The following is a 25,940-nucleotide window of genomic DNA, read 5'->3' as shown; positions in this document are numbered from 1 at the left end:
TCATATAAAAATTAGGCACATGCAATTATGTACAGTACATAATACTTGATAATAATAAATGAATATGATACTGGTTTATATATTTACCATACTAACTTCTTATCATTATTTTAGAGTATACTCTACTTATTTAAAAAGTCTGCTGTAAAACAATATGCCATGTTCCGCTGGCATAAGCCTCATATATTTCGTGTTTATCATGTCTCTTAATTTCAACATTTTCTCTTGTGGTTGATTTAAACTCATTGTTGTTTTACAGAGTAATCTGCTGTACAGGGTTGTAGCCTAGGAGCAACAGGTTACAATGCCATATAGATATATCCTAAGGGTGTAGTAGGCCATACCATCTAGGTTTGCCTAAGTACACTCTATAATGTTCACACAATGATGAAATCACCTAATAATGTATTTCTCACAACATATATATATCGTCATTAAGCAGCGCATGACTGTATTGAACATTTAGCATGTAATAGAAATTATGCTAAATACTTTACATGAAATTTCACTAAATCCTTACAACAATCCATTTTAAAGAAAAGGAAAATAAGGTTCAGTAAAGTTAAGCATCTCATTTGAGAAGGGTTATTTACATAGTTTTAAAGTAGTTCCAAGATATTTATCAATTAAAAAATAAACAATAGCAACTTAATGGCAGAGAAACCTGGCAGACACCTCTTTAAGCACATGTTCAAAGTTACTGTCACCAGTAATAAGACATATTAACATCAAGAACCTCTGATCTAAGGCATTTGAGAAGAAACACATCATGTTTTGTGGTATTCTTGTCAAAAATGTATAACTTCAATCTAATTATGAAAAACATCAGATCTAAATTGAGAGATAGTCTATAAAATAACTGAGTAGTATTCTCTAAAAAAGTGAAGGTCAAAAGACCAAAACGAACAAATAAAAAATTAATAACCCCCATAGGTTGGAAGAGACTTAACAATTAAATGCAATATTTGGATCCTGGTAAAAAGATACTAGTGAGTAAACTGGTAAGATTTGAATAAGATCTATAGTTTAGTTAATACCACTGTACCATTGATAAATTTGATAATTTGAGAAATGGTTATATAACATTAGGGAAAGCTGGATGAAAACAGAACCTCTCAGGACCATTTTAGCAACTTTTCTGGGTTTTTTTTTTTCAAAATGAAGTTTTTAAAAATCATAATTGTTACGAAAGGAAGGAGGAGGAGTAAGAGAGTAAGGGGCAAGGAAAGAAGGAAGAGAAAAGGAAGAAAGGGGAAAGGAGTAAAAGATGTCAGATAACCTGCAAAGGTCACCCAGCCAGACACTGGGGAGAGCCCGGTTTTGAATTCAGACAGTCAGACTGAGGAGTCTTTCACTGCAGGAAATAGAGAGGACGATAAAGGAAACTTTCACCCAACAGAAATAGACAGGTGATATTCTCTTAATACCACAAGTTGATTTTCCCATAAAAATTTTGGTACATATAGTTTAACTGATAAGACCCTTTTAGTGAATAAAACATAACCATTTCTTTAAAAAATCATAATAAAATATAAAGTAAAAGTAAGTTGAATTTTTGCTATTATAGTCCTTTCTTTAAAAAAATCACTCATATAATATAAATGATAATCATATGATCACACATTTTAATCAAAACAGTCCATTTTTCCAAAATTTTGTATTGCCAGTGAAGTGAACAGGTTATGCTGGTGTTAGGTAAGCATAATTATCATTTTCAGAAAATAAATAAAATTATTTTGTAAAACAAAAACAAAATCACAATAATATGTATACACACAATAAAATAAGATAAAACAAACAATTAAAAACCGCCAAATAAAATATCACTTACTTCCCTAAACTGAAAGGTATGGTTCTGATTACTTTCACAGCTGTCCTAAAATAATTTTCAGGGAAAATAAATATTAAGAGTCCAGCTTTTTAAACCATCACTCATATTTTCTAGGAATTTAAAAAAAAAGAAAGTCAAATTTTTATAGTTTAAAGGCGATAAGTAACTTGAGGGTAGGGATTTCACTGATCCATCATCACCAAGCAAACTACCTAGAAATGTAGGTATTTAAAGAAACATCAAATTAATGTTTCTTGATAGCATAAGCATTATATGGTACCGCACATAAGAATCAGAAAATCTTCTGAAAAATGAGTGTATTTACATTATATAGAGTATGAGGATAAATTTTAACTTCAAATCAGAAAACAATGTATAGATCCTTATACAGATACTTACAGTAAACAATTATAGATAAATGACAGTTAAATAGATAACTGACTAAATTAGTTATAGGATTTACAGAGTTCTATGTAGTCAGTAGAAGTCACTAAGAAGGCTGAGTGACATGAAAAATACTAGTCTGCCCACACATAAAAAATGATAAACACACCACAATTTTAACAAAACTCAATTGCAATGTAAATTTTTGGTGACTATGTTTTCCTTTATTTATTTTAATTTGACACTTTTCATAATTTAACATTTATATTAGTTTAAAAATTCTTTTGAAGATTCTTTAAAGAGCTTGAATTCAAACTGATTTGACACCAATACGAAATCCAAATATGCACACAAATGCCTTTGATAAATGTCACTAAAGAACAGGGTAAAGAAAATCTTTTTTTAAAAAGTACCATTTATCCTAATAAAATGCTATCATAACAAAACATTAAAACAGGCTATGTATATATATTTTTTTTCTTACTTCCTGAGTCATAAATGCGTATTTTAAAATGCCTCAATAAATAAATAATAAAAATACTTTCAAATTATACATTCTGCTACAAAATAAGTTTACTGCTTGAATTTATGCTACTTAAACAAGGTCTCCTAGAATATAAATAAATTAAAATTCTTTACAATGTATATTATCCTGAAATATAGGGGGTGTATATGTGAGAGGAAGATATATATTCCCAATGAGTGTTATAAACAATGCCACTGAATTTTTGTATCACTGTTTTAAAGACAATGAACGATAGCAGTCTACATAGATGCATTCTCTGTAGATGCGCACACGTGGAATGCTAAAGCATCATCTTGCCTCAAGTAAAACAACCATGAGAGAGTATGAGTATGTATTGACCAGCAAGAGCATTAGTATAAATGAGTAAATATTAAGAATTCAATACATCAAAGACATAGGATTTCTGTTTGCAAACCTGCTGAACACCACTACTTTTGGCACTGAATCCCCAACCTGGGACAAACTTACCACACAACACAGATCACAAAAGCACAGGCCTTAGAGCCTGATTTCTGAGGCTGCATTCTGGCTCTTCTTTCTAGCTTCCTAGTGTGCTTTGGGCAAATAGCAACCTCTCTGTTCCTGTTTCCTCATGGGAAAACTGTAAAATGGAGGTAATACATAAAATCTGTCTATTATGCTATAAAGTTTAAAATAATTAATGCATGCTAAGCATTTTACAGTGTATGGCATAGTCAAGTGCTCAAAAAAGATTTGTAAGAATGTATGTAGCATTAAAATGACAACACGTTAGCCTAATAAGCATGACACTGGTGATCTTTGCTAATAGTAGCCTTATACTTCAGTGACCTATATCCTTGTCTTTTATTTTTTTAAGGTATAGTTGACATACAATATTATATTAGTTTCAGGTGTACAACATAATGTGATCCAACAGTTACATTCCTTATGGTGTGCTCACCACCTCAAGCATCTATTTCAAAATCTGTGCTTCCCTCCATGTCTGTGAAACCACTTTGAAGCTCAACAAAATGATACAGGAGGCACATCCCTGTTACAAGCCTACTGAATTGTCTGTATTTCCATATAGTCCAAAACAAGAGAGAGCAACAAATAAGGTAAAAATTGGTAGAGAAAAATACCAAGTCCTTGAAAATATGCCATGAGAGGGCAATTTGCATGATGGCCAAATGAACTACCAGTCATTAAATGTAGAACATCACATTCTCTGAAATAACAAAGAAAAGAATAAATATTCTGGAGAAAAATTTATTGCTATCTCATTTATTGAGAAAGATATAATAATCTCTGAAATAAATCATATTGAAAAAAGGTATATTTTGGTATACAAGTTACATTTAACATTCATTTTTTAAAAACTTCAATACTGAGAAAGTCAAATTTATTATGAACAAAATGGAAATAAATGCTAAATAATTAAAGTATTTTCAGTTTTCTATGTGGTTTGAAAGTCTTTCAATCTTTCAGATGTCTTAAATATAAATTTTTCTATTTTAGCTTTTAGTAAAAGTCTACACTATAGAGTAGTTCTTTTTTTAATGGACGGTAATGTATAAAATCCCATTTTAAGAAAGACATACATATCACAATGTATGAAAACAGATAACAAGAAATAGTAAATATCCCTTCCAGTATATTTTCAGTATCTTCTCAATCAATAAAATAGAATGATGATAGTTTCCGTGCCACACACACAAACAGCAACACATGGAGATCCAAGTAATCTTGCTTACCGTGCCAAACTGCTGCATGTCCATCCCACAGAGTTGCCACCGTCTTCCTTGCACCATCCCATAAATTATGAGAATAGGCTTCTTTTAATACATTCTTCCTCTTATAAATGTGTAAGAAAATAATAGTAAGGTAGAGAAGAAAAATAGTAAAGTAAGGAAGTATTAAAAGTATTAGTGGTGTAAAAACCCACAAGAGATAGCTTGCAAAATTCAAATAGTCCTCCAATTGCTCCACGCCAAACCATTCTTCAAATAAGTGAATCAGACAGGTCATATAGGGCAGAGAATCCTGTCCTATACCACAGGTTTGATTTTTGTCTATCATTTTTCCTTAGGTGAAAATGACAGATTCAGTCTCTTTCTTCATTGTCATGTAGGTCTTCAATTCTGCCACTAGAAGGGAAAAATAATCTCATGTTATTCTTTTCACAGCTAAAAAGTTAAACGTTTTATCTACATAAACACTACATGGAGTCACTTTTTAATATCAAAAACAAGTAGACTGTTGCAGATTTAAATGTGAAAATTATAAGGTTTCGTTTGTCTGCTCATGGAGTGTGTCAGGTTTAGCTTTTGAAATAACTCACAAGCTAAGATTGAGAGAGGAAAATAAAGCTGATAAAATTTCAGACTGATCTTAATAGTCTGACTTACATCTTAAGTGTATCACACTAAACGTTTGTATCTTAAACTAGGTAATGCTGAGGTGACACTTCTTCACAAAAGAAACATCAATATCTGACTCAATAAAAGTAACCCAAATCTTTAGAAAATTACGACATACATTTATGGATACTGTCTTTTTAAATCACATTTACAGAAAAGCTCTCTGCTCTTTGACATTATGTAGTAAAAAAAAAATGTATTAATATCATTTTTATCTTATAGTTACTAAAATTTCTCTTTAATCTTAAATGACTGAAAATATAACCATACAATTAGTTTATGTCACTTTCTAAACCAGTCACTAAAACTTACCACAAGTTAGTTATATAACTTGTCCCAAGCTTGACTGTATGTATTCTGGAAAACATGGTATAAAATGGAAGAAAAAAATATGATTAAAAAAAAAGATAATCATTAATACCTGGAATTAGAATTTTCATAAAACAGCAAGAGACATGCACAAATGTGTAACAAATATGAATACAGCCCACACTAGTGTATCACAATTAAAAATTATATTTCATACTACCAACACTTTAGTGAGGGCACCTCTATATACATTGTTCAGTTCTACTATATAAAGTCCCACCTGAGACTTTATTTAATTCAGAAGTATAAAAAAACCTTGCTTCCTCGAAGGAAAAGTATGAAATTAATTATGTGTAACTACGTCTTTTTTTAGTAACTTTGCCAGATAATAAGCTGATGGTCAAACATGAAATTCAGTGATAAAATATATTAGCCCTTATGATCACGTTCTCCTATATAAGATTTCTTTCTTCCATTCCTATTTTCTCTGGTTATGATTCTATTCTTAGAGATAATTTATCATTAGTTCATATAACATAATCTTAATGAAAATGATCTCAAATCCTCTGTGGGTGAGGTAGGAAGTAAATACAAGAAAGGGATGGAGGAGAGAGAGCCAGAAATACAGAAGTAATTATATGTTGTGTTTAATGCCAAGATTATCTTGCTGACTGGCTTATTTGTAGGGCACGCACTTGTTCTTCCAAAGATGTAGGAATTAGTCTAATTTCCTTGTAAGCACCTACTTGTGAGAAACCTGGCCTGTCAAGGTGATAGAAGTGAATGTAATACACATGAAGCCTGGGCTTTATTTACGTTACATTCTAATCAATCTATCTAGAGAGTCGAGCTACTATAATTTACCAATGTTTGAGCATTTAGAATGCAATACAGCAAAACATTTGATTTTTTAAATAGAGCTGTCCCCACTAGGATGGCTATAACCAAAATAATAATAATAATAGTAACAACAACAACAAATGTTGATGATGTCGTGGAGAAATTAGAACCGTCACACATTGCTGGTGGGAACATAAAATGGTGCAGCCACTGTGGAAATCGGTTCGGCAGCTCCTCAAAAAGCTAAACAGAGTTAAAATACGACCCAGCAATTCTACTCGTAGGTCTATAGCCAAGGGGACTGAAAACACATGTTCGCACAAAAATTTGTATACAAATGTTGACAGCAGCATTATTCATAATAGTCAAAAAGTGGAAACAAACCAAATGTCCATCGACTGATGAATGGGCAAATAAAAGGCACTATATGTCATGTAACAGAGCATTACTCAACCATGAAAAAGAATGAAGTATTAGTTCATGTTACAATATTCATGAACCTTGAAAACAATATACTAAGTTAAAAAAAAAAAAGACACGAAAGGCCACATTTTTTTATGATTCCATTTATACTAATCTACAGGGACAGAAAGATTAGTGGTTGCCAGGGGCTGGGGGAGTGGCCCAGGGGCTGGGAGAAGTGACTGCTGATGGAAGCAGAGGTGTCTTTGGGGGGCAATGCAAATGTTCTGGAATTAGACAGTAATGATGGTTGTACAACCTTGTGAATACAGGGAAAACCACTGGTTACACATTTTAAAATGTTGAACGTTATAGTGAATTATATCTCAAAAGAAAAAGAGCTTTCAAATATTGTTAATAAATTAAAATTTAAGATAGTCTCTCAAATACGTTAAAAAGCTTTTCCTAGACCTTAAAGTCAATCATTTTGATGAGCTGACCCTTACTGCTCAATGTAATTGCCTCCAACAATCTAGTCTTATTTCTACTTTTTAATAGGATTATAAAATCTTGTGATTTTAAAACCTTCTTTAGCACTTCCCCCAATGAAAATTGGTAATAGAACTACACTTCTTATCCTTAACCATATTCTGATATACTATATTATACATACTTAACACACACAGTAAAGGGAAGAGGGGCAGTGCATAGGCAGACATCCAGTGAGAGAAGTTACACGGAAACCTTTCTGCGATCTAGCAGTCCCTTAACTGTGCCCCAGTGCTGCAAGCAAAAACTTCCACAAATGGTCATTCTTGATCTTGATTTAAACCCTTCCAGAACAGAAAACTCAAAAAGTATCCTATTTCATCTTCAAAACCATCCATCAAACTACTAAAAAGATCTCATACTTAACCTCACTGAAACTTTTCCTACCAGACCTAGCTCTGTACTGTAGAACCTCTTTATCCTACGACCTCTTAAGTTTCAGGACAGCTATCATGAACTGCATTTCTAGTCAGACTCCTTTCCTTTCAACATTTCCTCAGATCTTGATCTCATAACCTTTCACCACTCAGGTCACTCCCTGTGATTGAGTCCAGTTATCTTGATATTGAAAGGAGCATGTACAATAACCCATCTGTGCCATAGAGGAAAATATACAGCATGGTAAGAACACAGAGATCCACAGCGGACAAGGCAGTAGGAGGGGGCAGGGAGTCACTATGTTACACCGGGTAGTCTGGGAAGGCCTCTCTAAAAGTACATTTGAACAGAGAGCTGAGGAAGTGAGGAAGCAAACCATGTGGGGATTTGGAAGAGAGTTCAGGGCTAAAAGACCAGTATTAGAAACAAGGAGCAGCAAGGCAGGAAAGCTGAGGGAGAGTATAGGGAGAGCAGTCAGAAAAGGGCAGAGAGAGGCAGCACCATAGAACTTTGCAGGCCAGCTTTCATCCAAGGTAGATGACGAAGGCATCGGAAGAGTGAGATCGCTTGACTTGGATTTTAAATGACTATGTGTTGAAAACATACTAGACAAGGAACAAACGGGAAGTTATTGCAACAATTGAGATGAGTGATGAAAGTGATTCAGACAAGTGTGGCAGAATGAAGGTCATAAGAGTTGATCAGTTTCTGGATATATTTTGAAAATAAAGTCAATAGAATATGTTGGTGAATGGATGTAGAATGTGAGAGAGAAAAGTCTGAGATAACAACACAGTTTTTTGGCAACATAGGTTTGTATCCTGGGAAGTTCTGCCACTTACTGTGTGACCTACACAAGTTACTTAATATCTCTATACCTGAGCTTCTCCATCTGTAAAATGGGAGTAATAACAGTATCTACCTAATAAGACTTGTGAATATTCTTTGGAAAAAAAAAAAAAAAAGCTTAGACAGGCGCTTAGACACTGCATAAGCAATAAATAAGTATTGCTATCATCATCATCATGCTTGCCATCATTTGCTTGCTTGTGAAAAGATGGAGTTGTAGGAATAACAGGTTTGGGAGCGGGATGAAGATCAGAAACTCAGTTTTGAACAATGTTAAGATTCTACTGGACATCCGAGCGAAGACGTTAAACAGCCAGCTGGATAAAGCAGAGTTTAGCAAGATCAGGGCTAGAGAAATGTATCTTGGAATTGGCGGAACTGGCGACATATGAACAGTACTGAAAATTGTGAAACTAAAGATTCTTCTAGAGGGTGAATATAAAATAGTTTCCAGAACTGACCTTTGGGGCACTCAACCTTTTAGAAGCTGGAAAGACAGTGAAGAACCAGCATCCCCATTCTAGCAGTGGTAACCTGGATGTCAAAGTAATAGGTGTAGCTAAAAGGAGTATTCGACTGTTTCAAATGATGCTCAGAGGTCTAGTAAAATAAGAAATGATAACCTATCATTGGATTTTTACAACAAAGAGGCACTGACAACCCCTAATTAGAACCATTTTGAAACTAGAGATGAAAGTTAGGTGGTAAGTTAAAAAAAAAAAGGGGGGGGGAGTAAAAGAATTGAAAACAACAAATATAAACAACTCTTCAGAGGAATACCATTGCAAAAGGGGATTGAGAGATGGGTATCTAGAGGGGAATGCAGATCAAGTTTGCTGTTGTTTTAAGATGAAAGAAAATATAGCAGTTTTTAATACCAATGATAATGCATCCGTGGGAAAGTGAGAAATGGATGATGAAGAAGAGGAGATCATTGTTGGGGCTTATCCTTGACTAGGCCAGGAGGGATAGAATACAGCATACAAGAAAGAGGATAGCCCAGAGAAGACTTACAGCATTAGGCTAAAACTTCACTTACTCAACAAATATTTATCAAACAAGTAGTTTGTGTTTGACACTATACAAAACACTTGGGATTCTAAGAGTGAACAAAACTGATAGTTATATGAGAAAACATAAGTAAAGCACTTTGAATACGCCTGGCACATATGAAACACCTACCAAATGCGGGCTAAATACAGATAGATCTGAACTTGTGTTCATCCAAATCTTTGACAAAAATGTGGACCAAAACAGTGCCCTAAAACTTGCGACTAGAGAGCAAACAAAGGAGTATGAATAAAGCTTACTTTTGATAATGAGAAAAATGGTGTTAGAATTCAATGAATGCAACTTCTTAAAACAGAAAGCCAAGTTGACTTGCCCAGTTACTAAATTAATTCAGTGAAAATCCAAGAGCCAAAATTGACACTTAGTTCTCTTACTGCCTACTCTTGTTTTCATTACACTTTCTTTAATCTCTCTGACAAAAAGGCTGAAAATATTAAAATTGCAATTTCTTGTTCCCTCTACTTCTGCCTGGCCCTTCTCCTGCTGCAATTTACCACAGGCTATACCTGACTCTTGACCACTTATTTTATTCCACTAAAGACTGTAATTGTTAAAAGATGTTTGGGAGGAGATATATTTTAGTTACCAAAATTCCATGTTATTTCCTATCCAAAAAATCTACAATAAAATATGGTTCTATGCATCACATATAAGGTACCTTAATTTTCCTATCTGTAACTAATATAACCGCAAGAAAAATTGACAAGCTGAAATCTCACCACGTTGATATTGATGGTGAGGAACATTTACTACAACTGACTTTATAGCTATTTAAAATCAAAATATTTCAAAAACTAATAAATCAGAATACAGGATTTTTTGTATTTGTCTGTCTGTTTTCTACAAAACCGTAATGAAATAAATAAATTTTTAAATACTCATTACCAGTACTTTTACCACCACATGAAGGATATGCTGAAAATGCCAATTAAAAGAAATACTCACTGAAATATAAATTAATTTTCCCTTTTCCTTTTTGCATATTTAATAATGGTTTAACTGGGGTGTTAGTACTCAGTTTTAGTGAATAAGCACTCTATTTCAAACAATCAATAAAGCTGTAGTTTATCAGTTAAAAGACATCTGGGAATTCCAATCTTTTAAAAAATATTTTAGATTTCAAGCTTCAAACTATAGATTCTGATATAAATACCCTTTCAAGGTTATTTATTCATTTATTTATTTATTTAAATCCTAGAATGCCCTTCAACTTCTGGTCAAAAGCTTCCACTCTGATAATTACTGTTATATTTGTATTGTCTTAACTTATCCTCATCCCAAAAATGTTGCACATCTACAACAGTGTATCTAACTGTGCAGCACTTATCTTCTCAAGTCACTAAAATGAGCGTATGTCATCAAAGGCAGCAGTATATGCGAATAAACATTTCATTTGAAAATGATCTCTCCACTCACTAGTAAATGAAGCCAAAATACTAGCGAGTGTTCCAAATGTCTGGATTTTACCTTGGTTTTTAAATATTCTAAACAAATACAAATGCCATTTCAGCATTATTAGCACAAACCAAGTACTCACTGCTCCAACAACCTTTGCACCTGAACGAATTTCTTTGAAGAAGCTGCTTGCGTAATCTCAACCAATAACTCAGACCAAAAATTGCTTTTTAAAAATCTAGCAGTGGTGTTCCAGTTTTCGACATCCTGGTTATGTGCACAAGTATTTTTCTTATTAATCGGACACTTGAGGCTGCAAACTCGGGGTCCCGAGACAAACTAGACGCGTACAAAGGACCTACCCATTCAAACTAATAATAGTAGATATGGGAGGTTGGATTTAGTCCTTTCATTTACGATTTCACTGAGTCCTTTCAGCTGCCTTAGAGAACAAGTACTAGTAAGCATCCCTATTTTACAGATCATCACAATGATGCTCAGAAAAGTTAAGTCGCTTGCCGGGGTCACACACAGTTAAAAGGGCAAAAACCAGGATTCCAAGCCTGATTTGCCTGGATGCGAGAGCACTCTTAACCACTTCCCATGCAGCCTCCCAACTACACACTCTCGTGATCACCCCATAATTTCTTTTTAGCTTTTATACACAACAGGGTCGATTCAGATCCCAGGATCAAAAGGTTACTGGGCAAACTCAGGGGCCTCTAGTGAGGTTGGAGACTTTGCCCCACCATTCAGAAGCAAAACATGCCGCCGAATTGGGGGTTTCTGAGCGCGAGGGGAGATGCGAGACGAAGGGAATGAGCTCGTTGTGCCCCAGGCCCCGTCCACTCCGGTGCCCGAGCCGAACGCCGGGTCTGACCGGATGCCGAGCCCGCGGGTGCCGGCGGGAGACTCGCGCGCCGTCAGGCAGACCGGACGCGCGGCCTCGGCGGCGCGCAGCCAGCGAGACTGACGCGCCCCCGGACGAGGAGGAGCGCGGGGAGACCAAAGCAGGGTCCGACGCACCTCGGGCGGGAGAGAGCAGAGGAGGCTCGCCCTCGCCCTCGAGCAGCGGTGGCAGCTCTTCGGAAGCTCAGCAGCGAAGGGAAGCGTTGAAATACGATCAGCCGACTTTCCGAGCAGCCGGGGAGGAAAAAGCCAAAAAGCGGCTGCAGCACGGGAGGCGTTGAGTGTGACACTTCCCGTCGCCCCGCCCCTTCCTGTGGCCTCCCGGAGCTACTTCCCGTGCCGGCTTCCTAGCTTCCTCCGGTCGCCGCAACTCGCTTCAGACTGGAGTGATCCCGGATTCCTTCCTAACCCATCACCCCTAGACGAGCCGGCGAGTCCTCCTTTCGGTCTCCAGTAACCCAGCGGAGGCCTGGGAGGCCGGACCCGTGCATTTTACCGCAGCTCGGCTTTCTCCGAGGTGGTAACATGTGCTGCGAGAAGTGGAGCCAAGTGGCCGAAATGTTTCTCTTTATCGAAGACCTCGAGGAGGATTGTAAGATCCTTTGCCTCTGCTCCAGGGCATTTTTGGAGTGAGTAAAAACGTGTTCCTCTTCCTTTCTAGCATGACCATTTCCCAGAAATGTACGTGTTGCAGACTAGTTGTAATTGATCCCTGGAACCACGGCCAGGGTATTTGACCCTTGGGCAAGGTGTTGTTTAAGAAAAAGGGTAAAAAGCCCTCAGACTTTACAGAGTGGTCGCCTACTGCTGTTACGTGAAGGAATACATTTATTTTGTAAGCTGTTATGAAAAAAAAAATGTGCTAGCTAGTATATGTCATTATATATTTAGAGATTAAGGTGACATTTAAAAATTGGGAAAGTGAAGTGTTAAATGAAATCTCTAATGGATGTGACATCACAAGGTGAAGGTTTAAAAGACGAGTAACTTGTTTTGGTTAACGTCTTTTTAAAACCTAAGACTTATTCAAGCACATTAATAGAACTTGTAATTACCTGAGGTAAGAGGTTAAACTATAATTACATTCGTTTTTGAGCTGTTTTTATTTTTTGGAAAATATTTTTTGGGGGTTAAAATTGCTGAGCAGGAAACTAGTTTGTGGATGGGGGAAAAACTGCCTAAAGAATTGTATTTTAGGGATGGTTTTCTTTATATTAGATGTGTGAGTTCAGCTACTTAAATCTTTTTTCCATTTCTAAAACAAGTATATTTACCATAATTATCTCACATGCTTATTATTAGATTCAACCTGTGGAAGTGAATTTTATGAGATGCTTTTAATATAGCTAAATGTAGTAGAATTTAACTTTGAAGGAATTCTTAGCATTCATCATGTGATTTTTGTAGAGTAATCTGAAAATTAATCCGAAAAGAAATTAAACGTTATGTTAAATTTAATGTGAACGTATTTTGTATTCATGTATTCATTCACCGAATACTTTTTGTGCTCCTTTGTATTAGGTACTAGGAAATACTGAGAGTACAAGATATAGCTGATCTCTACTTTCTAGCAAAAGAGATCAACGATAAGACAACTTACGTAATTTTTTGGTTAATTAAAGTTGTAAGTGCAATGGGAGAGAAGTATGGGATGCTATGATAGCAAAATTAACAGATCGCAATGATTTCTTTAAGGAAGTAGCATTTGAAAAGAGATCTGAAGGGTGAGTAGAAATAAACTGGGGTATGTTTCTGTGGGAGGAAGCATTCTGCTAGCAGAACTGTGTCAAAGCCTTGTGGAGGCAAAAGAAATCCTATGAAACCGAAACAAAATGACTGGGAAAGAAAGATGGGCCGATGAAGTAGGCAGAGTTAAAACATTAAGCATTTTGTGGAAGACTGGATCATTTTTAAATGATCATTACATTTTTAAAGATTAGCAACAGATTTTGGTGGTTTGGATAAGGATTGGTGGCAGGGGAAATAGAGAAAGGAGAACATATAGGAGAGAAGTTGAGTTTAAGGGATTGTATTGGATGTGGGGGGATGAAGGAAAGGTAGAGAATGGGAAAGTAGAGACTAGGTCAAGGATAACTCCTTGATTTCTGACTTATATTGCTGCCTTTTACTGAGATAGGGGTGACTAGTGAGCCATGGGTTTTCATTTTGGTACAGCAGTAAGAAGATAATCAACTTTGTACATTTTTATTTCGGAATACCTATAAGATATCCATAGGTAAGACTCATAGATAGTTAAATGTATTGGTTTGGAACTCTGGAGAAGTCTGGGCTGGTCTTTAAAATTTCAGCCATTCTAGTATAGATAGATATAGATAGTAATCGAAGCCATTAATTTAGCACTTATGAGGGGATTGGAGTAGGATCCATCTTTGAAGAAATAACACATTTTTTAAAGATTAAAAGAGGAGGAGAGATGGATTAACTGAGAAACAGGTAGAAGACAAACTCAAGTACACTGTCACCAAATGTTTAATGAAAGAGTACATTGAAAAGCTACTTCATCATCACGCAAAATGAGGACTAAAATATATACACTGTAATTAGGGGAAAAAATTTAAATCTACCATATTAATGACTTGCTAAGTGCCTGGCACTAATTATTTTATACTTCATACTTTTTCACTTCCATTTAAGCATTCTACTTGAGTCTCAGTATGGCCTAAATAAAAATCACACAGCCAGGTAAGTGGCAGCCCTGGAGGTCTGTGTGATGCCCATAGCCTTTTCACTTTCCTGCTAATTAGTCTAGAACATACAATTTTATTGAATTTTTCCAATTAAAGTATTTAAGTGATCTGAAGTCATTAGAACACTGGTGACCCATTAAAATACTTTAACAAAATGTATTTTAGTTGAGATAGAGAACTATTCTAGAAACTGAAGAGCCTTTATTTACCTCTGATCATACCCATGTGACAGTGTCTGGTGGTGATCTCTAGTTTTTGATATATAGAACACAAAAATCATTTGACATATTTTTTTCCCATAAGTCCCTTAGCCAGAATTTAAAATAGTACTGTTCTTCGAGACAATAGCTAACCAGCTTCACAGCCCAGCTCTACCAATATTAGCCATGTGGCCTTAAACAAGTCACAGAACATTTTTATGAATACATTTCAGCACTTTGAGAAAGGATTTCCTTTTCCTTTTACCTCTTGAAACTAAGTCCTTTTGCAGTAGAGAAATTGCTACTTCAGAAATTTCCAAGAACCATTTATTCAGCTTGTATTTTGCCCACCCACGCCTCAGGTACAGTGATAACAAGATGACTTAGGTATGGTGATGTTTATCGTATTTAAAGGTATGATGATGAGATTCTTAGGGCTTTTAAAGGAGCAGTATCTTAGAGGAGTGGCTACCGGCAGGTCTGATCTCCAGCTTTACAATTCAATTCAGCAGTTAAGGTTTATTTACTTCTTTCAGTGTTCCAGGTCCAGATATTCATCCAGAATCATTATACTCTGTGGGGCGAGTTACACTGATCAAACTCAAAAGATCGCTTTATAGAGGACACTTAGCAAGTATAATGGTAGATTCTTCAAATACCGGGGCATCAGGAAAACATTTTGCTTGGTGCTCAATGCTTTTAGAGATTATTAAAAGATGCCCTAAGTGTGAAACAGAGTTTTCATAAAAATTTAAGAGCTAGCATTCTCTCCCTTGTTACTAATCTTATGTATCAGATTATCGGTAACCTTGAGATATAATAGTAATAACCTTGAACACCTGTTTCACCTCTCACACTTGAATAAGTATCTTTCTGCTTCTTCCTCTGGACTTGGCCTGTCCTAATGGATTGGCCCGTTCTCCAGAAGTCATGTAGGCTAGCACTATTGGGGGCAGGTGACAAGCTCACTAGAAAAGAGTACTTGGCTGTATGTTGGATGTGCAGGCCAAAAAGAGTCAGCTTGCATATGTTACCAGCCAAAGCTACATAATTAGTTCTTAGCCTGCAGCCGATTTGAGTCTTAGTGCTATCTTCATGAAGCCTCTTTTCCAAGAAGAAAAAAGAAAAGAAAGGGACTAATAAGTTATGAAACATAAAAAGTTGAGAAGTCTCATATCATACCTGTTGAAAACAATGTGACTGGATTTCAATTAAATCAACTTTATTTAAAACACGATTACCATATAAATAACCAGTTATATTAAATTTAGTATTTTTGAACTAAAGTGTGCTTCATTTTCATTATAGATATTCTTAGAAGCTCTATTTCACTTTTAGAAACTACATTTTAAGTTCAAAATAGATAAACAGGAAAGAATAGCTTTTTTTCTTTAGGTCATTTAATGCTCAGATCAATTATAACCCTTTAGAACAAAAGGAGCTTGAAGATCTTGGAATCGTTGCCAGGAGGCATTGAGAAGTTCCTGGGAGTGAGAGACATGCTGGAAGTTCAGAGACTTGAAAGTGTAACCCTGACTTTCCACATAGGGAAAGATGTGTTTTAAAATCTAAAAACAGATTTGATTGTTGGCAAAATTCTATAATATATTATTAAACTGAAAGATCAGTACCAAGCAGCAGAAAACAGAAAATTAGCATCAGCATGGGTGCCAAGTAACTTCTCCGTAATTGAGTTGATTTTCATACTATATAAGATTATTTGTACACCTCCCCTCAAAGGCAGGAAATAGAATGTGCTACCAAAGCACATTTATACTTCTTTCCCTCGCCCCTGATTACTTTCCCACTATGAGTCATCACCTACTTTACATCTTATAAAGTATCAAAAAATAGGAGGATATGAAATATATCGAGTATACAATTTTATGTTGTTGAATATATCTTAGCTCCATTAGAAAAGTAGTATTAACTATTACTTGCAGGTGGTCTTATTGTGGCAGTTATGATGTCTACTACTAGGAAGATGATAGCAACCTCCCTTCCCCTTTTTTTAAGTGTTCCATTAGGTTTGTTTTGGTTATATTATTTCCAATCTTAGTAGATAAAGAAAAAAATTTAGAGGTAGGTATGTAAAGAAAAATTTACCCATTCACGGTTTTTAAAAATCATTGAGACTGAATTATTTTATCTTGATTTATATTTCAGTTTGATAAAATATATAAATAAGAACTTCATTTTATGTTAGTGCCTAAACAACCTTTGCTTGGACCATGAATATCTCATTTACCAGTCAAGCTATGGATAATTTGGGCTATTTGCAGGTAGACTGGGGATTTGCCTATGGATTTATATATGCGATAAATCTTTCCACTTTTATACTCACTTACAGCAAATATAGAGAACTTTCCATTGTTTATCATAAGGATTGGATTCTTCCCTCAATACCCAGAATTATTAGTAGTTATAATTATAAATGCTTGCTACATAGTATATAGTAAATGTTTTACAGATAGTGTCAACTCTGTGACAACCCATAAGATATGTATTATCACCACCTCTGTATTACAGATGAGGAAAATGTATTAACAGATTGCTTTCTTTTCCTTAACCTTTTTATTCATTAATCTATGTTCCCTTGAACTTATTTTGTCTCTAAATTTAGTTCAATTTTTTTCAATACTGACTGTTTAATTTGCTTCACAGAGATCGAAAATTGTGCAATTTGGGATTAAAAGGCTACTATGTTAAAGGCAATGGCAGCAATACAGGTAATACTGTATAAAACTATATATAATGCTTTTTTGCTAAAATTAACCATGATACTATACTAATTTCTTAGCATCAAATATTATAAATGGCAAGTAATCCTGTAGTCATAAAGTCCTTATTGTTTACTATAACATGGTTCCAAAGTCCTTATCAAAGCAGATACTATCTTTACTATAGCTCCTCCTGTATGGACTTGAGATACCTCTTTTGCCCATGTACATTCCTTCCCGAGTTGTTGCCATTAGATAAAAGAAACCTGAAAATTGAAGCTCTGAGAAGTAGAGAGCATATAGTTTCAAGATAAACTGAAGCACGTTAAAAAATTTTTTTTCAAGAGTTTATTTGAACATATATTGATTCAAATCAGGCAGCCCCAGATTGAAGGTGGTTGGGGTGCCCTGCCAGCAGGAGCTATGGGCGGGTGAGGGGGGTTATAAAGAAGATGCAGAAGCAAAACAAGGAAATTTTGATTGGACATAGTTTAAGCAGTTAAGGCAACTGGGAAAGCCTAGTTGGCTGTTAGCGATTGAGTGTTAAGTTTTACTTTCTCAAGTTGTACATTGATTCTGGCTTAAGATTTGAGTTGTTTGGGTAGGTTACTATGGCATTAGAGCCATGGCAATCTAATGGCCTCCTTATTTAAATACTTTTAAGACTTGTTTAGATAAATGATTCAAGACAAATTCCAAGTGAACATTCATGGTCTTTTGCCTGAAATAAAGAGGCCACAATCTGGGTTAAGTGTACCAAATAACAAATAGAATTTGTTCTAAACTTTGAGCCTCACCTAGTTACCTGAAAACCACCTTGGTCTCTCTCACATTTCCCTACCAGGACCCCATTTGTCCTTTCCACACAGATCTTTTATGTTTCTTTAGACAGGAAAAACTGCAGCATGAATTATAGGCTAAAACCAGCACAAGTAGTGTGTCAATTACCCTTGAAAATCCATTAACTGTTTTCTTCAATTGCACACTAGATGAAATGTTGGGTTGGTGTTCCAGTGTTATGTAGTACAAATAAGATTTCTTTTGACACTAGGCTTCCAACGAACATAAGAAATGCATACCATGAGAAAAGCATAAAACTTAGCTGATTCTTTTTTCCTATCTTGCTCTCTCCTGAGCTTTCATTGAGGAACGGTGAATGGAACTCCCTATTTAGATAGGTATCTCTTTCTCTCTTTTAGTAAAATTTGTGCACATAAGATTTCTTTTTTTTTCAGTTTCCATTTTTGCTGTATAAGATTCACTGTTCTGTTGCCCAAGATCATTTAGGTAGAGTGCTGCTCAGCCCTAATTAAGTCTGCTAATATATAAAATTATTTTATCTCACATTCAGACTGTTAATAGCGCACTTGAATGGCATTTGTCCAATTAGTGGTATGGTCTAATTTTTGATAACCATATTAGGATGAAATAAGACTTGTTTTGTCGTAATAAAACAGATTTTCTCTAAGACCTAGAATCAGGGCTCTTGAAAGGATATTCCAGTTCAGTAGATTTCAGACTTGTAATAGCAGAAGACTTTCATTAAATCAACTCTCCCATAAAGTCCCAGGGTGTAAATCCAGTTCTTATTGAAACACCCATGAGAGGCCTAAAGATGTACCTCTCAATTGTCTTATTAACAGCTCCTAAAAAAAACTCCACATAGCATCATTTTTAATTCACTGATCTAGTTCAGTTTTATTGCACATAAGAGATGTGACAAGGGAAATGTTTTTTATGGTTACTCTCCTGTGTTCCTTCTTAATCCCAGCACTGCAGATGTGCTCGGTAAGTTTAGGCTGAATGGGCAGCTGGATGGATGGTGGTGGCAGGCAGAGCCAGACCAGACATTTTCTCTTGATTCTTAGTCGGCCGTGGTTTTACTAGTCCATAGTACCATCAATTATTTTCTTTTTTCTTTTTTTTTTTTTCTTCCCCTTAAAAATTTTAACATTTATATGTCTTTACTTTTGGTAAGTCATGTAATAGCTCTGGGTCTCAGCTTCTCTGTTAAAATGATAAAACCTGCATCTAAATTTTCTCTAAAAATAAGCTAACAAATGCTATCTATAGGAGACCAAGCCACAGAAGAAGAAGGGAGTCGTTCCCATGGCACTGCACAATCATGTGATAGCAAAGACATAGGCCTGGATGAAAGTACACTTGATTCTGAGGCTGAACTCATGAGAAGTATGGGACTGCCGCTTCAGTTTGGTGGGAAGTCTGCACACAAGAATTTTGAGGTAAGTATTAATTTACTTTTATTATTTCTGTTTCTTATTTTCTTCATAAAATGTCACATACAGTTTTTTTTTTAGCCCAAATCTAATGCATTTGTGAATTAGAGGACCCCACCTCTTTTTCAATATACATATTTATAATTAACTTAAACTGGAAGTTGCGATATGTGCCATGTGTGATTTTTCTTCTCCTCTTGGAAACTTAGGAAGATTCCCTTGTTTGTGTAACCAAAGACCCAGGTCAGAGAAGGGGGTGTGATTGAGGGTATTTTGTTTAATTTAATGTCAAAATAGATTTTGGTTTTACTTTATCTTTCAGTTTATGAAGTGCATTTATATTCAACTATTTATCTTATACAGGTGACTATGAATACTAGAAATAAAGTTAAAATGAAAAAGAAAAAACATCAAAAGAAGTACTTAAATGAAATTATCCGAGAATCTTGGAGACAAGAATATGAAGATGACATTTTGTCTTCAGATGATCCATCTTCAATTGAACAGCATGAGAACACCAAAACATATGAACTTCAAATCGAAAAAGACATTGAAACTGAAAATCTTCCTACTGAAGATACCTTGACTCCAAAGCTAGAAATTACAGAGAAATGGGAAAAGTACTGGAAGGAATATGGAGTAGGACTATTATGGCAAAGCTGGCAAGAAAACCACCCAGATCAAACACTGTGTTCTGAACCATGGAACGTTCCTGGTATAAAGGAAGAATGGGAACAACATTATAGTCAACTTTATTGGCATTACTTGGAACAATTTCAGTATTGGGATGCTCAGGGTTGGACTTTTGATGCCTCGCAAAGCTGCAATACAAATACTTGTGACTCTAAAACAGAAGTTGACAACGAGGAAGATGAAAACTGCATGAAAGCAGACTTACTGTCTTTTCCGTCTTCATCAATTGGTAGCATAAGCTCTAGTTCAAGTGATAAAGATCATAATGAAATACAGAATGGAATTAGTAACCTAAGTCTAAATTCAGAGAAAGTAGAACAGAGCCAGTTAGATTCCTCTTTACGTTCCAATGGACATCCGTGGCTCAGTGAAGTTGACAGCAGAAGGGAATGCCCTGCTTCTGGCCAAAGTGAACCATGTAATGGAGCAACCAAGGAAAGCAACCTGTCTGGAAACAGAGACACAAACCAACCAGCTCAGGGTAAGATTGAACAAGATTTATCCTACTCAGTAATCATTAACTAAAGGACTCTATTTAGCAAAATAACATCAATCCTTTATGGTAGAGTTAAATAACACCAACTACATTTTATAGTATGAATGAAGAATGAAATTAATTAGTCCTTATTTTTATATCACAAGTCGTTTATTACCCTTTTATATAAATAAAAAAAAATTGCGCAGAGTTTTCAGAAGTATGCCTTCCTTTTACACCTTGGTGACCAATGAATTATAACTTGGAAATCCCTTGAGAAATCTAATTTAGAGTGAGTTTGGAATGTCCAAGCAAGTGGAGGCACGTTAAAGAGTGATTGAGAGCAGACATTTGACATTAGGCACATCTGAGTAGGAATCATTTCTGGAATTCAATTGAGACAAGTGAAGTCTTGCTCTGTAGGGAATCTCAACAGGGCCTGATAATATTAATTTTTGACTGGAAGGGTTGATTTCAAGATTCTCAAAATATTCATTCTAAGGAACTTGATTGACTCCTGCCTGAGTGATTAAAAAAAAAAAAAAAAAAATGCCGTACAAACTGATACCGCTGTCAGAATTAAGGAAAGCCAGTGTTAAGAGAAGGTGGAATAGGGTGGCTAAGGATGCGCTTGCTAGGGAGAAGGGCACTGATGGCACCAAGAAAACAGGAGAGGAGGAAATTTTCATAACTTTTGGATTTTTCCTGAAGCGCACTAACATGCTACCTTGGCATCCTTGCTGAAAGTCTGGTTCTTAGGCACTTCTCAGCCTTATTCCTATATGAAGCAAATGGTTTGGCCTTTTACTTAATAGGTTTACTTTACTCATCTCAGGTCACAGACAATACTTCATCTAGTTGAAAGTTTCCTTTAGAGAGTTACTAACGAGCTCTGTCTACTTTTTTATTTCTCTTTTCTCTTATAATGGAGCTTAGTTTGAGTATGTTATTCTCATTCCTTTCTATTTTGCTGTTATTGTTATATTTTATGTGATTATTTTATATTAGCCTTTTGATATTCTTCAATATTCTCTTGATTACTTTCTGTACTTATTTAGACAGTAAAACTGGAAATATGTATATTAGTCAGTGCATTGGCCCCTATTTACTTCTTTGTGTTAATATATTTAATAATCTTCCTACTTTTTTCCTTCATCAAACATAGTAAAAGTACTGTCTTCTATTGCCCGTTCCCTTAATTATGTATATAATTGGCCATTTCTGTAATTAGCTCCACCGTGACAGCCATTAGGATCAATTTGAGAATTCTAGACTTTGATTTTTTTTCTATTCTCCCTCGAGATCAAAACGTAAGGTATTTAGGGCATTTCTCTCTCTTTTCTACTGTTTGTGGTTGGATGCTCTCCTAAAATAGTCTGTCTTCACACAGTCAGAGCTTCCCACCATCTATATTACAGATACTTTTCCACTTCTAGTCCCACCCACCTACTTTTTCCAGTCTGAGGAAATCCGGAACACAGACAGACATGTATCTCAGTTGATGCTGCAACAGGTTAAAAATACTCTTTTTAAATGGTGGTGTTTATCTTTCTGTTACTTGCCTTATTCATTTAAGAGCTATATTAGAGACAAATAAATGCATTTGCTTCTTCAAAAACAAAAAATTTTAATTAGTGTTATGCTGCCTTTAGAGTCATTTAGATGAAAATTCCATCAAAACGTGATAACAGCTATGACAAAGGTAACTTTATGGTTTAATACGTGTAGTTTTGGACAGCTATCAGGAATAAGTAGTTTTAGTTCACTTTTTAAAGTAGTTACATCATAGTTACATCAAACTCTGCATGTAGATATAAGATTAGGTAAATGTGGTGTGGCAGTTTGTCTGATGCACATACAGTTAATTACAGGAAAGGCACCAAAGTATTTCAGTCACCTTTGCAAATGGCAGAAGAGTTTTGAAACTAAGGGAGAAAATCCACTGTAATATCTCTGCCTCTAGATTCACAGGAGTCTTCAAACACAATCAAAGAAAGACCACACCCCAATGGTATTGATGGAGAAGAAAGTGAAGATGATCCACCTGAACGTAAGCCAAGCAAACTTAAGAGGAGGTAAGTTGCATGTTACCTTTCTCTCTAGAATGTATTAGCATAAGCGCTCTATCCATGAGTGCTTGTTACATTACGACACTGTTAATCCTGTGAGAAGAAACAAGGCATACTAGGAAGACAGTGGGCTTTGGAGCATGGTCAAATCCCACCTCTGCATCTTACTTGGTCACGATTTTTTTTATCTATAAAATGGAACCAGTACCCTTTTTGTGACATTATTGGAAAGACTGGAACTAGCATATAATACATCTGACACTTAGTAGCTATCAATGGATGATAGCTAGTAACTAGTAATATGTAAGTAGGTAGGGCTTCTCTTTCTTAAGGAAGTTCTAAGTTTTTTTTTCAAAAGTCTGGGTATATATTATCATAGAATTTTGTTGATAAAATAAACATCAACATCAAACATCAAATATCAAATCTAATGCTCTCATTCTATAAGTGTGAATGCTGAGACAGAACAAGGATAAATCCCTTGCCCAGGGTTACATAGCAACAATGTCAACTCCATACCTATAGTCCAGGCCAGCTTTCAGAGACAGCACTCTTTCTAGTATACCATTAATACATGTAATTAAATAAAGAATAATGTAAGGTAGGATATAGCCAAATGCTAATGGTATAAAATACAAGAAAAGGATGGACATTACAGAATTTGGATGTTAGCTGGAAACATTTCATTTCTATGACAAAGTATGAGTGCTCCACATAAGACTTTTATGTTCTATACAGGTTGTAAAAAAACAGTGAGCAAGCTCTAGAGGCTCAGCAGCTAAGTATGTAAAAGCATACCTCTGCTCTGTTCCTTCTGCATGGTAGACTTTGCTCATTAACTCCTCCATTAGTTCCCGCTAGTTCCCTGATGCAGACAGTGGATGTACTTAAATTCCTGGGACCCAGTATGTTCTCCATAAATGTTCAGTGAGTGTAATTAATTTGTCAAAATGAACTCTCACCACATTTGTTTACTTGTTACTGTCACCCAGGTAGTAGGGAGCATTAGAAGTTATCCCCAATAGACAGATGATCCTGGGTTACTTAATATCACTGTATCACAGCCATATTTTTCTTAATATTTTTTCTTTTGTAATGTTTTGGTTGGGTAGATACTTCTCAAATGTTTCCTTGTTTGTTTTTCTGAAAAAAACAAACAAACAAACAAGATATGTCTCTAGCAGATTAGTTTAAGGCTACAGCTTTTACTGGTGTTTTTCCAAAGGAAAATGTTCCATGTTCCATGTTCAGGAATAGAGATAATTACTTGACATGGTTTAAGATTAAAGTGTTTATTATTGTGTGCCAGTCACTTCTAGGTACTCTGTCTCATTTGGAAAATCCTAAATGAAGTACTCTTTTTCCTGTCTTTCCGGATTTGTAAACTATGGTTGAATGTTGTGATGGGAAAGTTTGCATAGGTTGGTTTATATGTACTTTTGATATTTGCCTGAACTGGTGGGCTCTGGAGGTAATGTGTCATCATTGTTTACCTTTTTGTTTTTTTGTTTAGCCATGAACTGGACATCGAAGAAAACCCAGATTCAGACTTTGATGACAATGGTTCCCTTCTAGGATTCAAGCATGGCTCAGGACAAAAGTAATTAATTATACATAAATACTGTTGCCCTTAAACCTTACTTTAAGCTTTAGCCAACCTAAAGCTCTCTATCTGATATCTATCTGATATTCAGATAGCTAATAATGATTAGATATTTTATAGCGTTTGAGATATTACAATTAAATACTAACCTCTCTTGTTACCAAGAATCGTGGCGATATCACCATACATTTGATGTATTCACATATATTAACTCAGTTGTGCTTCATAGCAATCCAGTGTTGCTATTCTAATTTCAGTGATAAAGCAGCTGCAGCTCACAGAGATTTTGACTTGGTCACGATCACATCATTTCCTGGAGAGAGGGTTCAAGCTCAGTTCTTGAGACTTTTAAACATGGTTCTCTCCTCACCTAGGGTCTCACATACCTCTAAAGTATATCCTGAACAAGCCTGAAAAGTTTGAATCTACAGTAACCTTTTTTCTTTTTTATTATGAAAGTAGTAAAACTCAAAACAGAAGTAACAAAGAGTGAAACTCTTTCCTTCAAATCATTCTCCAGAGATAGGCATATATCCTTCCTAATTTATTCATGTGTGTTTTTATAATTGTGTACATATACATACATCTTATTCCTTTTTTATAAAAATGCAAAAATGGAATCATACTGTACATAGTTGCTTTTATCCCTTAACAGTGTACCATGAACACCATGCCTTATCAGTACATTTACCTGATTCTTTGAGCGGAGCTATATGTTTAATTGACCATTTCGTATGTACAGCTAGGTTGCTTCCTAAGACCTAAGAATATGCCTTTGAGGTATCCCAGGTTATTGCATGTACCAGTAGCTCATCCTTCTTATTGCTAAATAGTATTCCATTGTATGGGTGTACCTTAATTTGCCCAGTCATTTACCTGTCAGAGGACATTTGGACTGTGTGTGGTATTTTGCTATTACATATAAAGCTGCTGTGAACTTTTCTGTAGAGAAAGTATGAATTCTCTGGGATTAAATGCCCACACATTAAATATAAGGAAACCTAAGAGCTTATGCATATGACATGAAGACAAGACTAAACTCTGTACTTAAGACACACTGAAGACCTATCATTATGTCAGCTTGCACCTTGATTTAAATCAAGGTTAAGGTCTTTGATGCTTCTAGGCATTGAGACATTATTTTGTTAGTTGTGAAACTTTAATGGATATCTATACATTGTGAGGTCATCAAGCAAAGGACATAGGTTGATCTAATTTGAATCCAAGTTAGTTCAGAAATACATGCTCATAATTAAGGCTAAATATCTCAAAGATTAGTAATATAAAGGGTTTTCTTGATATTGCCACATTTAAATTCCTGGCAGAATTTATTTCTACCCACGTGTAATTTTACTGAGAAATTACTTAAATAGCTCTTGTTAGAATACACTCATAGATTGGTTGTGTTACC

At 35.4% G+C, this 25,940-nt stretch overlaps 2 protein-coding genes across 6 annotated transcripts in view; one reads left to right on the top strand and one right to left on the bottom strand.

Annotated features, from left to right (window-relative positions):
- Nucleotides 1–12,084, bottom strand: part of TMEM68 (transmembrane protein 68) — a 39,649-nt gene extending 27,565 nt beyond the window's left edge. For 2 of the 5 annotated variants that reach the window (XR_001594581.2, XM_016126196.2), the window contains exons 1-3: nt 11,942–12,084; nt 5,435–5,479; nt 4,457–4,849 (exon numbers count right to left, since the gene is read on the bottom strand). Coding sequence is in view for 4 of the 5 variants with exons in the window: in XM_016126196.2 (XP_015981682.1) it covers nt 4,457–4,781 (325 nt within the window). In the remaining variant the exon portion in view is untranslated. The remainder of the gene's footprint in view (nt 1–4,456; nt 4,850–5,434; nt 5,480–11,941) is intronic. The other 3 variants (XM_016126194.2, XM_016126197.2, XM_016126195.2) reach the window with 2 other exon arrangements.
- A 23-nt stretch (nt 12,085–12,107) lies between these two features.
- The window catches only part of TGS1 (trimethylguanosine synthase 1), a 35,462-nt gene continuing 21,629 nt past the window's right edge, over nt 12,108–25,940 (top strand). Inside the window, exons 1-6 of the mRNA XM_016126193.2 lie at nt 12,108–12,453; nt 17,397–17,461; nt 19,526–19,695; nt 20,053–20,863; nt 22,821–22,932; nt 24,440–24,526. Of these exons, the coding sequence (XP_015981679.2) occupies nt 12,350–12,453; nt 17,397–17,461; nt 19,526–19,695; nt 20,053–20,863; nt 22,821–22,932; nt 24,440–24,526 (1,349 nt within the window). The 5' untranslated portion in view covers nt 12,108–12,349. The remainder of the gene's footprint in view (nt 12,454–17,396; nt 17,462–19,525; nt 19,696–20,052; nt 20,864–22,820; nt 22,933–24,439; nt 24,527–25,940) is intronic.

The sequence above is a fragment of the Rousettus aegyptiacus genome, unplaced genomic scaffold (genome assembly GCF_014176215.1).
Source record: "Rousettus aegyptiacus isolate mRouAeg1 unplaced genomic scaffold, mRouAeg1.p scaffold_m13_p_15, whole genome shotgun sequence".
Classification (NCBI taxonomy): Eukaryota; Metazoa; Chordata; class Mammalia; order Chiroptera; family Pteropodidae; genus Rousettus; species Rousettus aegyptiacus.
Note: the sequence above shows the minus strand (reverse complement) of the source record. Positions and strands in the feature narration are given on the sequence as shown.